The following is a 17541-nucleotide window of genomic DNA, read 5'->3' as shown; positions in this document are numbered from 1 at the left end:
TGAATAAAGAGCTGATTCTGACTGGGCAGGGTGGCTCACACCTGTAATCCTAGCACTCTGGGCAGCTGAGGCAGGAGGATTGCTTGAGCTTAGAAGTTCAAGACCAGCCTACACAAGAGTGAGACCTTGTCTCTATAAAAAAATAGAAAAATTAGTCAGGTGGGGTGGCACATGCCTGTAATCCCAGCTACTCTCAAGGCTGAGGCAGGAGGATTACTGGAGCCCAGGAGTTTGAGGTTGCAGCAGTGAGCTACGATGGCACCACTGCACTCTAGCCGCGTGGCAACAGAGCGAGACCCTGTCTCAAAAAAAAAAAAAAAAAAAGAATTGATTCCGTTTAGGTTGAGAAGGTCAAGGGAAACCACAGAAGAGAGGAAGAAAGGGTGGTGTTCTGGCTGAAAAGTAGAGTTGGCTTTTTTCCCCTTGGGCAGTTTTGGTTTTAGTATGACCAGGAGAAGTAAGCAAATGTTTTCAAAAGGGAGGAAATAACATTCCTAAAAATAGTACCTAGTAAAGTTTATGTTTGTCTTTGGCAAAATTATAAAGCAAATTGTTTGTAAGCATTTCGAAAAGACAGAGGTAACAGGTAAGATGAAGGCATATCAACCAAACCTCATTTTCTAATTCTATTGACTTGTAAGTTAGGATGTAGTTTCCCAAATCATCAGTGGATATGTCAGAGTGTTTTCTCTCAGCTCTAGAGATAGCAGAACCCTGGGCCAGTTTCTTCTTGCCTCAGGAGGTTTCCTACTTTTACCCCAACCTACCATTTATTCCCAGAGCACCAGATAAATAATGTTTTTTGTGTGTACCATGATATGAAACAGATTGGAAAACTCTGAGTTAAGGGAATATCATAGAGTGTACCTTGATTTTAGCAATGCAGACAAGTCCCAAGAAGAATCATGAGCTGGGTAATAATTCAGCAGGTAAATTCATAACTGTTTGATGAGTCAGACTTGATTAGTGGTCAGTTATAAGGCAGTCTCTAGTGCCATGCCTCAGAGCTTTCTTTGCCCTTGGCCCTAGTCTCCTTAACATGTTTAAGAATATTAACAACTTAGAAGAGGCATGTTTATCAAATTCAAGGGTAACAAAGAACTGAATGGAATAGGGATAGCTGGGGTGAATTGATTAAAAAATCCAGAATACCAAAGCCAACTGGAAGAAATTTAATATAACCAGTATTAAATCCAGCTGTTTATCTTAAAAATAATTATAAATTATCTGTATATAAACATCATAAATTATCTGGATAAAATTTATAATTAAAAACCATTTCTGTTACATTTCAGAGAACAAGTATGATTATCTTCCAACTACTGTGAATGTGTGCTCAGAACTGGTAAAGCTCATTTTCTGTGTGCTTGTGTCATTCTCTGTTATAAAGAAAGGTGAGTCTTGAACTAGTACTATATACTTGTTAAAAATCACAGAATCAAAAAATGTTAGAACTGGAAGGAACATTTTATGTCATTTAGTCTGATCCATTCATTTTATATATGAGGATGCTAAGATACAGGCATGAGTATGTTTTATAGGTGGAGAAGCAGACTCAAAGGGGAAGTGTTATGCAGAGCCGGGTAGGAAGGGGCAGGGCTGGGACACCAACCCGTGTTTCCCAATGTTCAAGCCGTTGCTCTACCTCATGACTTCTTCCTATGATGGTTTCATGCAGCAAGTTAGTTTTTATTCCAATTCAGGATTTTCTAAATCACTGTGCTGTCGACTTGATATAGATCATATTTCAAAAACAGTTCCCATTTCCTACAGGGAAGGTAGTATAGTGCACTGGAGTCAAAGAGACGAGACTGTGTTTTGAGGCACATTATTTTAACTTCTCTGAGCTCCAGTTTCCTCAACTATCAAATAGAGATAGTAATCTCTTCTTCCAATGTAAAGTATCTAGCCTTTTGTGGAATGTATAGGTTCTTAATATGTATTAATTTTCTTACCTTAGTTCCCCAATTATTGAGCCTTAGCTCTCTATACTTCTTTGATCTGCCTTTTCATATGAGGTAAACATAGAATTTAGAGCATTAAAGTGCTTACCCAGAAATACGTATTTTCATACTCAAGGAAATACTTATTGGAACTGAGTCCCTGAGGAGGAAGGAAGGTTTTAAAGGGGAGAGTGGGTAAATATTAGGGCCATAGCTGCTTCCTCTGGGACTGAATGGAAACCAGTGAAGATGGATGCAGTGTCAATAAGGTATGTGAGTGTGTGCATTTTCTAGTTAGTGGAATAAATTTCTTAATCTCATAAAATTCATGTATTATTTACAGGGCTTAACCTTAAAACTGCCTTTGTTTTTATTTTACATTTTCTCTGCTATAGTCTCTTCCTAAGTTTTTGGAAACCTGGACATGGGATAATAATTCTCACTGAAATTAATAAAAATTAGTTTTTTCTAGTTGCATATATATATATATATATATAAACTACCACTTAGTATCTCCCTTTCCTGATCTGCCCTGGGAAGGAAAATCCCACTATGAAGGCTTGCTTTTTTTTTCTACTTATTCTAAGTTCTTGATCTCCCTGTTGACCTTATGTTCTCAGAGCAGTAAAGGAAACTACATATGTATCCTGAGTAGCCTTAGGTGATACTTCTATCTGAAGTTAATAGGAATTAGGATATTCAATATTCCTAAGGGTGCTGATTGTCAGTGATAAAATACAGCAGTGGGTTAAAGAGAGACATTAATGAAATTCCATATTATCTTTGATTCCTTTAGGCTAATCATTATGGAGGCATATTTATAAAGCCTCTTTTAAAAAATTGTATCAGTAATCAAATGCAATGTAATTTCTCTAAAAATATGGGCATTCTTGTCAAGATAATTTATTTATTGCTATCTTTCTTTTCTTTCTAAGATCATCAAAGTAGAAATTTGAAATGTGCTTCCTGGAAGGAATTTTGTAATTTCATGAAGTGGTCCATTCCTGCCTTTCTTTATTTCCTGGATAACTTGATTGTCTTCTATGTCCTATCCTATCTTCAGCCTGTAAGTAAATATGACAAACAAAATACCATTGAAAAGATACAGAGAAATGAATCCCAGAACTAATCTGTCTTTTTTTTGTCACTTTCTTTGGCATTGTTAATTTCTCATTGCCCTCACTGGCCTTCCTGAGATTTTCCCAGAATCATCTGAACACTGAATTATTGATCTGCTTACTAGATTATCTCAGTGGTAAAGATTACTGTATTAAACTGCACCAACTATGGAGGAGTTGCTTCCTGGTCCAAGGAATCTGAAGCCTCCCCCACCTTATGTAATTTTAATCAGTCTACCTGTTTTCTGAGCCATCCTACGGCCACCAATCTCTAATACTAATCTCAGCATCAGGACCTCCAAGTAGACGTCCATGATTATACATTCAGTGTACTTTATTTTTTACACCTGTTTTAATATGTATTCTATTTGTATGGGATTTTGTTGTTGTTGTTCTTAGTCTCGTCATTTAACCAACAAATTCTTTGAGGGATTGTGTCCTCCCAACTATAAATGCCATCTATACCTGATAATCCTAGAAATACTTCTGACCTCTGTCAGCATCCTTTGTTTCAATTTGGAAAGCCATTGGTAATCAGATTTGGAGTTTGGTCTTTTGTTTTTACCTATTATTCATTTTGGGTCACATGTATATTTCCCCCTAATATTTTATAAAATGAAAATTTCTATTGCCTGTATTGCCACAATGTGTTTTAAATTTCCTTAAAAAGTGAATTCAGGCATGTGATTATAAATAGAATGTTTATTGGCACCAGTTCTGTATGTGAAGCCTCTTAAATATAACCAAATCAGATTGAGTGGGATGAAAAGAAGGACTTAATATAGAACTATAGTAGAAAACAGGCGTTTGACTCTTTTCCACAATTAAGAAGCCGTGTAATTAGGCAAGCCCCAACTGCTATAAGTTTCAGTTCTCATTTGTAAAATATGATAGTAATAAGATACCAGCCCAAAGGCAGAGACCTAGGCACGTTGATCACCTGAAGTTCCTTTGAGCTCTGTGATCTGTGATGTAGGTAAGTGCCTAGCCCATCTGGAATGTGTCCTCTCTTACAGTCTGATTTCCACTTTGTTTTTTAGATCTGAGACTTCCTATACCCAATGACATTATTATTCACATTCAATAAATAAATGTGTTGTATTTTATTTGTATTCAATAGATTAGCTCTAAATATGTATCCTTTTCCTTTGACTCCAGTATTAAAGCAAGATTGCAACTTCCTTATTCTTCCAGCTTATTGCTTTGCTCTTCCTTCCTGATTGTGTATAACCTCAGATCTTTCAAAATAAATCGCCTGGCATACTCTGTGTATTGCTGTGCCTGAGTCTCTTTAGGGAATTAAATAGAGATACATGGAAGGTTTGGGGCAAAGAGCTCTGATGTTTTATTTATTCTATACTATAGCATAGAGAGAGTTTTCAGAATTTATCAAGCCAGCCTGCTTGGTTAGGTGCTTTTGCACTGCCCTTAATGTGATTGCTCAGGGCCACCACTTCCCTATTCTTACCAGTCACTTGCCTCATCTTTTACTGTTTTCCTAACTAGGGATTCACAAGCATTTGTCTACAGGCAAGTATACTGAGAAAACTTTAAAACAGTGATTCCCTTAAAAGTTCAATGGAAAACAAATTTATATTTTTGGGATTATTGTTAGTTTTTATTGGACTTACTCTTATTTCTTTAATTTAGCTGTATATTGGCCATGTTTGCTGTTATTGGGTATATGTGACTGTTCGTACTCCTTGGGGTTTAATCAAGTTAAAGTGATAGCAACCAGGAAGGCAGGGTCAACTAAATTTTAAGATTTATGTTAAAAATGATTAATATTATCAGATCCAGTTATGAGGAGTAATGATGGAATTTCATATTTTCTGAGCAAAATGTTCAGATTAATATTCTCATATGAAATATGACTGAATTCACAAAAATGAACTGTTACAAAATCTGTCATCTGGCTAACACATTTCTAAGTGTTTAGAACAACTTGAGTCAATCCAAAGGATTGTCAAGTATGAGTTTGATATTGAGTCATTGCAGTTCAACCAGGAAAATTGTTACAATTCCTAGAATAGTAAAGATACTTAAAAATCTGTATTTCAGTTTTCTTGCCATACAAATGGGGCTAACAGTACCTACCTTCTATACACCCATAAATACAGTATTAAAATCCTGTAAAGCACTTTGAGAGCTTTGGTAAGTATGCTTCGCAAGCATGGTAACTGTCATTTCTAGACCTAAACCTTTAGAATTTATAAGTATTTCCAGATCTGCATGTAAAGATTATTTACATAGGCATTTGCTGAATTTAAACACGTATTTTCAAAGCCTGGGCAATAATTTGATCATATCTGCATAAATTTAACAAGCAATAAAAATGGAATTTAATCCTCTAGTGAAGTAGCTGCCCTACAAACCCCTCTGGGTTTTGACGAGAATGCTTTTTTGTCAGGTAAACCACAAGCTGGGAGATTTCTGAGGTCAGTACTTTGTTTTGATTGTAACTCTATCTTCTCTTTCTTTCTAGGCCATGGCTGTTATCTTCTCAAATTTTAGCATTATAACAACAGCTCTTCTATTCAGGATAGTGCTGAAGTAAGTAACTTGCTATGAAAGCATATATCGTACTTTAAAATGGCACAGCCTGGTTTAAGATGATACACCCAGAGCACTAACCCCTCAGAATTCCAAGGCCAGGATTTTGTTCCTAATTGGCTTTGTATATTGGGCATGTTGTTTAACCCATGTGGAAAGCAGCTCCAGTGCTACCCTGTCTAAATCCTCTGTGATCAGATGTATGAAGTGTCTTGAGCATCTCAAAAATAAGATAATTGACTGGGTTATAATTAGTATCTTCAATTTTAGTGCCAGATTTTCAAAAAAGAATTCATGAGGTTTTTTTATATAAAATCTTTCTACACTAACAGAGAACCAAGAGGTTTCTAAGATTGTTAATACATTTGTAATTTGGAGTTTGGAAGTGATAGAGTGGCAAAGTCTTTATTGAACTACTTGAGTATATGATTGAAGCTCTAACTGACAGGATTTGTGTGAGGAATCTAGTCAAAATTACAGTTAATAAGAATAATATGTTTTTAAACTTTAAAAAATACTGTTACCAATTTTTACTATCTCCAGGAGGACCATTGAATAGTATAAACATTTTTAAGTAACTGGGCTCTGCTACAAAGCAAAGACAGAATGTCCTAAGGCAGGAGGGTGATACAGGATCTGGGTACTTAACTTCAGTTTAATTTGTTACTTAATGATGATACAAAATAAAATTTATTTCTTGTTATATTTGTTGTGGTTGTTTTTTTTTAATTTTACATTCTCTTTCTCTCTTTGATTTTTTGATTCTCAATGTGCTATATGATAGTGTATTTAATAATTTATGTGTACAAAAATGACTGGCACACGGGCACTCTAAATATTTGTTGAAACCATGATGTACTTAATTACATACATTATTTATATGAAATTCCTGAAACATTTCTTTTACCCTAAAGAAACATTGAATTTGTTATTTAATGTGAGAGATGGAAAAAAATGAACATTACATTTAGTCCAGTTTAAATGTTAGACTACATTGAAGTTTGCTTTGTACATCATGTTCATTTTATTTGTGAATTGTGAAACTAATTCTTTAACTAGTAAGTTAAAGAATGCTATTCTAAAAGCATTTGTAAGTCTTTGAAATCAACATGAAACTCACTGTGTAGGATTAAAAAGTTGGTTTTTGAGAAAATCTATGTAAACAATATTTTCATGTTGATTCCTGGGATAAAATTAGAGATGGACTTCGATGAAGAAAAAAAGAAATTCGTTCCAACACATAATAAAAGATTCACTATTTAATAAGGTAGTAAAGGTCTTAAAAATATGGTTTTTAAAGTAAAAATGTTTTTCCTGTGAAATGACAGTACATGAGTACACATGGTATTATACCTGTTATATATTATACGTTATTATGCCAAAATTATATCAGTTTAAAACTGAATTTATTAATACCAAAGAGAAGGTAAAAAAGTATGTATTGCCTGACTTGAAATTGGCTACTGGCTCTAGTTTTATTCTAAAGTAAATATCCCCTGCTAAATTTTTAAGTGTTTGTATTAAGGAAGTTAATTCATAGTATAACCAAATCCAAATTTATTTACACTGCAAATTTTAAATGCTTGTTTTTAATACCACTAATAATAATAATTATATTTTGCTAATTTTAATAATAATTAACATTGGTATGAACTAAAGTTTGAAAAATTTTTATTCATACTTTATCTCTTTTTAGAACAGTAATATTGATTCTTAGACATGTGTTAGCTTTATTAACATGTCTCTGTTTTGAATCCTTGGAAGTATTTACTTTAAAGAACAATAAAACTATAACCCTTCCACTTTTATTATTTCCACAAGTGCTAACATAGCTGCCTAAGTGGGTCTTTAACTGATTCAAAAACTAGCACTGACACTTCTCTAAATAATGTACTAATAAATCTAATGCTGTCTTCTATGAAAATACCTTTTAAGTATTATATTTTATTACATTTTTAGCTCCTTTTTTCTAATTGTGGTAGAAAACATATAACATTTACCATTTTAACCATTTTTAAGTATACAGTTTAGTAGTGTTATATTCATGTTGTTGTTGAACTTTTTCATCTTGTGAATTTGAACTCTAAGCCCATTAAATAACTCTCCTTTCCCCTCTCTCCCCAACCCCTTATAACCACCATACTATAATGATTTCTGTTTCTATGAATTTGACTACTTTAGATACCTCATATGAGGGGAATCATACAATTTGTCTTTTTGTGACTGGCTTATCTTAGCATATTGTCCTCAGGGGTCATCCATGTTGTAACATGTGACAGGATTTCCTTCCTTTTTAAAGCTGAGCACTATTCCGTTAATGTGTATATCTCTATTATTACATTTTAAAACCAGTCTTGTTCTATTTTGATCTTTTTATTGTTGGTGCTGTATGTTGTTTGTTTGTTTGTCCCTATTTAATTTACTCTTTGTGAATTATTTGAATATCTTTTTTCCCTTGGTGATGAAATTTTGACCTAGGAGTAGCAGCCTAAGAGTTCTATTACATACTCTTTGTCATAAATAACTAATTTTTCATTTAGACTATTAAAGCTGTTGTCTTATACTTGATTCTAGCAGTGCCGTAAAATACCTTTCTGATACAGGTAAAGAATACAAGGCTATACAAGTAGGAAAAATAAGTTCAGTGACTAATTGTAAGGATTACTTGGAAAAATCCAAAAGTGGGAAAAAGGAAAATATTACCATCTAAATATCCTATTGTCTTTTCTAAAGAAACCCTCTGTCAATATATTTTATAGATTTGTCATTTGAAGTATAGCCACTGGTTCAAAGTGGAAACTGTTGGAAGGCATTGTGCCTCAAAGCCTCCCTCACTGGTTTACTCCTAAGTCTTAGCAAAGTTATATAGTCTTGCTTGTTTTGGTTTTGGGAAATAATAGTATTAACCTGAACATTGAAGTTTTGGAGCAAAAGGTAACCAAGACCAACACTTATTTATACCTAAAGAATGTGTATAAATTTCTCTGATCTCTTCAAAGAGAAGCTGTGGAAAAAATCATTAAACACATTTTGAAACAGACATGATAGATGTCCTGAAAGTTATGGTAAAGTTTAGTTACTGTCAAAACCAGCAGGAGAATAAAGAAAAGTACCACTCAGTAGTATAAGCATGTCTCCAAAATCAATCATTCACTTGATAAATCTTTATGATCTCTCATTATAAATCTACTTCTGGTCACTCTCTGCTACTAAGAAATGTGTTTTGTACATTTTCTTGAGAAAACAATGTATTTCCACTTAACTATTTTCATGCTCTGCCATGGTTTACTACTGCAAGTGTAGTAGAAATATGGTAGAAGTACTCTTACCTAACTATTTGAACCTAATTGTTTAGTTACTAGGAAAACTTGCAGTGGGAAATCACAATATATATGTATATATATAATATCTAAACAATTTACTTTAAGTTAAAATATATAAATATATATTCATCATTCTTTTAATGCTGAACTAAGACCTTTACTCTGAGTATGTATGGGGTTTACTGATTGGAGTTCTTTGGCTTCTTTCCTATGTCATGCTACAGTCTCTGTAGGGTAAATGATTTCTTGTTTCATTTACCCTAAAATGTATCAAGTCTTTGAAAATGTTTTTAGGATAGACCTTTTCTAGATTTCTGTTATTCATTCCCTAATCTTTTGCAATTAGCTCACCTATAAGTAATTTGAAGGCAGCTTTTTATCTTCTGAGTGATTTGTTTTCAAGTGTCTTACCAAAGTGTTCAACTTAATTTTCATAAAAACAGCAATCCTTTTCTTTTACTCACAATTTATCATTTATGTAATTGTTTAATATATACAATGACAACAGTGAGGTCACCTGGCAAAAACACGTTTAGGACCAGAGACTATGAACAAACAATTCACTTGGGAGCGGAAGCCCTCGGGAAGAGCAGTGGCCTACTAGCCATTAGCGTTCAGCTCTGAGCATCCATCACTGTTTCACTGGGTCAGTGGAGTGATCGGTGAAGTGAGCTGCTATTGTGTTACGTCAATTAAACTGAAGAACAGACTCTGCCTTGCAGAATCAGTCATCATTTGTAAAAGTACAGATCATCAGCTGATGTTACAGAGTAATTTAAGCTTTATTTTCTTTGCTAAAAATCCACCATTTTTAATTTTTAGCCTAACCCTTAATAAATTTTGCCTTCCCAAGAACATTACCTTGAAAGAGTAATTGTTTGCAATAGGTACTTTTTAGCTTGTTTAAGGGTTTATTTTCTTCAATTCTTTGTTCTCAATGTCAATGTTAGTGGAAAATCTATAGCTGTCAGAATTGAAAACTTCTAAAGGAACTGTAGATTATGTCATTGCTTCATTTCTGTGTGATTCACAGTAATTGATTATATAATTTTTGTAAAATGGACACCCATTTTTCATCTCCATCTTTTCTGTTTCCATTCTATTTGCTTTCTACTACATAATGTATACCACCTGTACTTTCAGAAATTTAAGTGACTAGTTCACAGTTTCTTACCTCATGGCATAAGGCTATGCTAACCTCATCACTAAGTTGTAGATCTTAGTTGAAAGTTATTTGAAAATTGTGCTGTACGTGAGAAAATATGTAGCAGTGTGCACAAGTATTCTGCTATCTGGGCTTGTCTGCATTTAGCAATTTCAGAGCATGAAGCTCCATAGTAGCATTGATGAAATCAGCCACATCTTTCTATATGTGCATATCATGGGAGCTCAGAATACACATAAGAGGTATGTTGATCCAGAAGGAAGACACACAAAACCATGAATCAGATCCCTTCCTTACTCTTTCATAAATACATGACCTTAGGGAAATCAGCCTTTCAGAACTGTTTCTTCCCTTAGAGCAGAAATGTCCGACCCACAGTAGGTGCTCAGTAAATGCTCCAATGGTACCAAAAGTCTTAACAACTTCCGGTTTTCACTGTTGCTTTATACTTTTGCTTTTCCTTGTATTCTCTTTTCTTGGGTGTCCCCGTTCTTCACCTGAATGATGAACATCAAGATTTTGTCCCCTCTACTGACTACTACAACCTAAGTCAGATATTCCTGTATGTCAGCACTGAGTATTCCTGTTGCCTTTGCATAGACTCTTCCCTCTGCCTGGATATATCACTGATTCATTTTTCACGTGGCAGACTTCAATTTATTTTTTATCTTTTAGCTCAAATGTCATTTTCTCTTTGAAACAATACCTGACTCCATTCATTATACAAATTCAAGTGTTTCTTATTCAGTATACACCAGTTTTTCCGTGAATCACTTGTCACACAATATATTGGCATCGTTTAGTTTCATAGCTCTCTCACTATTAAAGTGTAAATTCTTTGAGCATGGAGATCAAGTCATCTTTTTCTCCCCAGGTGGCCTGGCACATAGTAGCTGCTTACTAAATATCTGTTGAATTGAATGAATCAGCAAAATGGAATAATAATAATAATACATGTCTTTTATATCTCACAAGTTTGTTCAACAAACTAAATAAAACTTTGTAAACTGAAATACTACCTAAAATAGCATCTTTCCCTTGCCTTATCAGCCAGTAGTTTGCTGTAAAATGCTTTATGATTAGGCCATGGATCCAGGGGCTAGCTTTCTCCTTAAATCTTCTTTGGGTTATAAACACCTTAAAAGATTTGACAAAGCTTTGAATGATCTCTTGAATAGAGTGAGATTCACCTATATAGAAGATTTCTGAAGCTCATCTACATACTTTCTGGTTTTGGGAAACTAAGCTGAGAATCTCTAATATAGTGTACTCTATAGTAAAAGAAAAGTTACTGTGCCAAAGGTCTGAGATCAGCTCTAGAGGTAGCAAGGAGGCTTAATTAAACCTGTAGGTTAAAAAGAAACCTACAAAGAGGAGAAATGACTGAATGGCTTTAAGGAACAGGAATTATAAAAGTGAATAAAAACATTAAGTTTGAGAAGCAAAGGCACCGACAGGTTTCCTTTAAACTTGAATTGTAGGAAATGCTAGCAAAAACTGGGTACATTTATCCAAACGAGTGCTCAAGTGTCTGTCTAGGGTTTTCTGTAGAAACGCTTGATATGGAGGTGGGGGGAACAGTAGTAAAATCTTGTTTTTCATCTTTGAACAGGCGGCATCTAAACTGGATACAATGGGCTAGCCTCCTGATTCTATTTTTGTCTATTGTGGCCTTGACTGCCGGGACTAAAACTTCACAACATAACCTGGCAGGACATGGATTTCATCATGATGCCTTCTTCAGCCCATCCAATTCCTGCCTTCTTTTCAGAAATGAGTGTCCCAGAAAAGACAATTGCACGACAAAGGAGTGGACTTTTCCTGAAGCTAAGTGGAACACCACAGCCAGGGTTTTCAGTCATATTCGCCTTGGCTTGGGCCATGTTCTTATTATAGTCCAGTGTTTTATTTCTTCAATGGCCAATATCTATAATGAAAAGATACTGAAGGAAGGGAACCAGCTCACTGAAAGCATCTTCATACAGAACAGCAAACTCTATTTCTTTGGCATTCTTTTTAATGGGCTGACCCTGGGCCTTCAGAGGAGTAACCGTGATCAGATTAAGAACTGTGGATTTTTTTATGGCCACAATGCATTTTCAGTAGCCCTTATTTTTGTAACTGCATTCCAGGGCCTTTCAGTGGCTTTCATTCTGAAGTTCCTGGATAACATGTTCCATGTTTTGATGGCCCAGATCACCACTGTCATCATCACAACAGTATCTGTCCTGGTCTTTGACTTCAGGCCCTCCCTGGAATTTTTCTTGGAAGCTCCATCAGTCCTCCTCTCTATATTTATTTATAATGCCAGCAAGCCTCAAGGTCTGGAATATGCACCTAGGCAAGAAAGGATCCGAGATCTAAGTGGCATTCTTTGGGAGCGTTCCAGTGGGGTAAGTTTGTGAGGATACCATTTTTGGCTTGTTCCTCCTAAATTCAAAGCATGGTTATTAAAGGAAAAAAAAAACATCAGTAGTGATTTATCACATAATGTATAGGATCTCTGTGACTTTTAAAAAATCAATCAACAAATATTCATCAGACTCCTAATGTTGGCAAGGGCTCCTGATAAATGCTGTCAGGGATAGAGAAAAAGTATAAATCCCAGTACGTTATGCCTTAATTGTGTCATAAAATACTACAGAATTACAGACCTAAAAGATGCCTCACAGGTTATCTTGTCCAGTCTCCCTAGTTTTACAAGCAGAGAAACAGGCTAAATGGTTTGTAGGTAGTAAGTACAAACCCATGAGGTCTGACTCCTAGCCCCTTGCTCTTTCTGCTCTACCATAGTTGGGAAAGTAAGCTCATTCATGAAAGAAGATCTTTTACATTAGTAAGTCTCATTAAATAGAAAGCCTAGCTCCTTGGTCTTACCTGTAGTTGTTCTTAAACCACAGTGTGCCAGAAGGGCAGGGTTTATTTCACTAAAAAGATAGTTTCCAAAAGGATCTCTGCAAGGAGGAGTAAAATATTTTCTAGAAAAGTGCTTATGCAGTTATTCTGTATATTTTCCAGTTGCTTATAATTGTTTTGGAAGAGTCTATCAGTCATGTTATTAACAAATTAATTAATTAACGATCTTTTGGAGATTGAATTAAGGAGTTAAATATATGTTTGAATAAATGAAATAGACATCTAACTTTAGATTTACAATTTTCATGAACACACAAAATATGAACTATTTCACACAATGGACATTTCACTGTTTGGGAAAGTTAATTGATTGCTTATTAGAGCTCCTGGCAGAGCTCCCATAGGTGTAATGCTTCTGGAGCAGTGATACAACAGGTTCTTAACATAAAAAAATTAGAAGCTTGAGTCCCAAATGACCTGATCTCAGCCAGCGTGTACATTCAGAAATTCTGTCTTCTTTTCCAATGAGCTGATACTGCTGTTTGTCCTAATTTTTAAGTAAAAGAAAATCAATTTAGGTAACAAAGCCTAGATTATAACTGTTTCTCCAACGTTTAATTGTTTCCCCTCAAGACCAGCAGATGGTGCTCCTTACTTGCTCATGTTGTTAAGTTTGAAGTTCAAGTATTAAGTGCATTTCACTTTTTCATCTCAATATACTTCTAAAATTAACTTACAAGGACTTAAGTATTTATTTAATTTAATTTGACCAGACTATATTGACAGTTTAATGAAAGAAGACCTATGATTTGTTAGTAAGGTTTTCCCTTGTAATCATTAAAAATGCTACATTTTTAATTGTGTTTTAATTACTGTTTTCATGTGTTTCCTTTTAGGATGGAGAAGAACTGGAAAGACTTACCAAACCCAAGAGTGATGAGTCAGATGAAGATACTTTCTAGTTGGTACCCACATAGTTGGCAGCTCTCACAGACCTTATTTTCACATTTGCCACATTTGTAATATTTATCTTTTCACTTTGATAAGGCAGGAATGTTTCTAAAACATAATACTCTGCATGTATTTAATCACTCCTTAAAAAACTCCATCCAAGGCTTAGGGTATACCTACCCAAAGACTAAACAATTCTAAGAACTGATACAGGAGTATTAGTATAAAGGCTACATTAATGGCTCAGTACTTGATAAATCAACAAGATAAATTTGCAGATTATTTTCCTTGCCCTCCAAACTTCAAAAAAAAAAAACTTGTAATAATCATATTAGCTATACCTTATAAATATACAAATAGAGTTTACCAGATATTTATAATTATGTAATTATAGTATACATGCCAAAGTCTGCCCTTTTTTTTTTTCATTATAAATATCATCTAGAATTTTCCTTTGAACTTCGAGGATATAGAAATAGTCATTTTGCAAATTAAAAGCAGTGGGATTCTGTATAAAAATTTTTGTTTAGGGACCTAAATATCTGGCTATACCGATAACATAGTCTATGCTAAATGTTTTGCCAAAGAAGCAATTTTTCAAAAACAAAATCTCAGAATTTTAATTTTTAGGAATTCATGGGAAATTTGATTTTTAGTAATTATCTGTTATTATTTTTCTATACTAATAAGCTTCAAGTTAGGTGAAAGTTGGTTGCCAGTCACCACAGCTACCACTTATATTTTAAATCACTTAAATAAGCCATGGTGGGGTTTTTTCCCTTCTCCGTTTGCATATCACAAAATCTTGAAATTACTCTTGAATGGCTACATTGTGGAGAATTAATAAGAAGGCATTTTATTATTAATTAAAGCTTGTGACTATTATATGTCTGTATCATATCCTGTTCCTAAAAGTTGAGACACTAGCTTCAGAATCATACCAGACTGTCCTTAGATTAATCCCTGAGAGATTTTAAAAGGATCACTTTGCAAACAAATGTTGACTTATACTGAAATATAAATAGTATTACTCTAAAAGTAGGAAGATCAGTAATAGATAAAGCACTTTATAGTAGTACTATTTCACACCTATAAGTGAATAGTATTTTTCAAGGTATTTTTGCATGCAGCCAATTGACTCTTAAGTATGGAAGTCAAACAATAGATAATTAAAACATGAGAAAACAGAAGTGACTTGCCCAAGGTCACACAGCTGGATAGTGATAGAAGAGTAGGCTTTAGCCAACAGGCCTGTATGTTTATAGACTACTATACTGTAAATATGAGCTTTAAGTTATCATTCTCATATAGCCTATACATTTCTTCTCTTCTTTCTCCTAATTTTCATGCAGATGAATATAAGATAATGCTGTTAATATATTTGTGAAATCCAGAAAAATGACTGGCGAGAGTTGGTGGAAATTTGTCATTAAAACAATTATTAAACCTATATCTTGTGTTGCCACTCTGTCATATGAGATGGGATGTGAAGTACTTTTAATTTTTAAAAACAGAGTGAAGCAAAAACCCAAACAACTTTTAAAACTTTCTTTTTTAGTAGACCTTGACTTCTGAGAATAGCAAAACTGTTCACCTTATCATAGGCATCCCCATCAGTTATGTGAAACAGGAAAATTACATCTATTATGGCAATTCATTTTAAAAGTAAGGAAAATAAGGTATAGGAGGACCTCACTTTTAGGAAATATAGCATACAAAACATTTTTATCTTTACAGAACAGGTAAAAATCACAAAAATATTCTTACAAAGGTATCACCTACAGAATATATTAAATAGCAGATTTCTGTAGTGCACAGAGATTGATTTTATTTACAATTACTTTTTTTCCCCACTCTCTTCTTCAGAAAGCGTTTTTTGCCCAAAGTACGGTTTACTTGTGTTAAATTACCACCTAATGAGAGAGAGAGCTGGAACTAAAATGTGAAATTCTAACGTGGATGGATTGGAGTACTTCCTGGGCACCACTGTTTTAAGGAGGAGGATAATCTGAAGTAGATAGGTATAGAAACCATATCTTAGTTGCTCTTGGAATCAAGGAATTATATAACCTGGAGAAAAGAACAATTGTCATGTGGAAAAAGAAGATTCTTTTCCTACTCTGGAGAACCAAATCACAGTGAGAGTGATAGGGTGATGGTTAATCTTTCATCATAAAGAAGACTCCCAACAAATGATGCTTTTCAACGGTAGAAAAGGCCTTCATGAAGAGTAGTAGAGAGTAGCAGTAAATTCTCTATCACTGAAGTTTTTAGGGAGAGATTGTATCATCAGGATGTTTTAGAAGAGATTTCTTCATTGGTATAGAAGTTGGACTTAGTGGTTTCTATGTTCCTATATTTACATTCTCTTCTAAGCAGTTGTGACCTACAGTTAATGCACTGACTCTATTCATTGTTTCTTCATATTCTTCATGGTTTCTGAATAGACTTTGTATGGACCACAAGTGTGGCCTGCAGTGAATGATCTGGTGTAGCTATGTCATTTTTCTAGTCCAGGAATGTGCCTAATCCTGAAGGAAAGCAGAAACATGGCTGTTTGTTATAGAGGGAACGGTGACTTAAACCCAAGATCCCAAATCCTTAGCCAGCTGTATTCTTCTTCCATGGGTTTTCAAAAGCCACGTGCAGAAGTGACACTCAAGGCAGAATTACTGTATTTATAACTCTAAGGCATTTGTGTCCCTGAATCCCCACGTGAAAGCCCTGTTGCTTGTGAGCTGGACTAAAATTTGTGGAGCTGCAAGGAATCCTTTTGCTCTTTTGTATTGGCCCAACAGGTTTGATGAAACACATCCTGTGTGCTTGACTCCTTCCCTCTTTACCTGTGTCCTCATTTTCCCCATGAACTTCTACCATTCCAGTGGGCAGAAGAGGCAGAGAAAGTCCAACTCAACAGAAAAGAGTGATTTTCTCCCCCTAAAGCCTAGAGCAGAATTTCTGAAATTTCTCTTTAAAGGAAAAAAATTCTCACAAATCTCAGCATGGACCTTTTTTCTGCTCTACTGTTATTTAAATACATACAAATATAATATGAAGTATAAACTACTTTGCTTATGCTTTTTATATGAAAACCAAAACAAATTTACAAATTAAAATACAAAGCTGCGAAACTCAATGAATTTAAAATTCAAACATGAATTTAATGGGAAAGCGATGTTTTGCTCAAATAGAATCACAGTAGATCCCCCAACAGCCCTGCAGAACTTCTGCCCTCACGTGCTGTTTTAGTTACTTCAAGTACCACCGTATGTCTGCCAAGATAACTAAAACTTGCTGATATGCTAGTAATGCATTTAATCCTGCTGGGGATTTATCAACCCATGTTCCTATAATCCCATATGGATGTGGCATGGGTCAAGCTGCTAATTTCCACTAGCCTCGGTGCTCTGGAAAGATTTTTAAAATATCAGTTTTATGTGTTCCCTAAAGTTTTGAAATAACTCACCTAGTAAAACTGCCTAAGCTTGGCATTTTTAGGGTGCTTTCTAGTCCCCCCACAATATTTTCTATCTCTTCCTTTTCGTTTTCTTGTTTCATTCTTGAGCATTTATATTTTGCTAAAAAATTAGCTATTCCTCCAGATTTTCAAATTATTTGCATAGGAATTTATG

The 17541-nt window shown here is 34.6% G+C and overlaps 1 protein-coding gene across 7 annotated transcripts in view; it reads left to right on the top strand.

Annotated features, from left to right (window-relative positions):
- The window catches only part of SLC35A5 (solute carrier family 35 member A5), a 39315-nt gene that overhangs the window by 4403 nt on the left and 17371 nt on the right, over positions 1 to 17541 (top strand). For 6 of the 7 annotated variants that reach the window (XM_045540302.1, XM_045540299.1, XM_045540295.1 and 3 more), the window contains 5 exons: positions 1296 to 1394; positions 2879 to 3009; positions 5547 to 5614; positions 11715 to 12495; positions 13855 to 13919. In XM_045540302.1, the coding sequence (XP_045396258.1) occupies positions 1296 to 1394; positions 2879 to 3009; positions 5547 to 5614; positions 11715 to 12495; positions 13855 to 13919 (1144 nt within the window). Of the gene's footprint in view, positions 1 to 1295; positions 1395 to 2878; positions 3010 to 5546; positions 5615 to 11714; positions 12496 to 13854; positions 13920 to 15775; positions 15931 to 17541 lie in introns of all 7 variants that reach the window. The other variant, XM_045540298.1, reaches the window with a different exon arrangement.

The sequence above is a fragment of the Lemur catta genome, chromosome 1, assembly GCF_020740605.2.
Source record: "Lemur catta isolate mLemCat1 chromosome 1, mLemCat1.pri, whole genome shotgun sequence".
In the NCBI taxonomy this organism is placed as follows: Eukaryota; Metazoa; Chordata; class Mammalia; order Primates; family Lemuridae; genus Lemur; species Lemur catta.
Note: the sequence above shows the minus strand (reverse complement) of the source record. Positions and strands in the feature narration are given on the sequence as shown.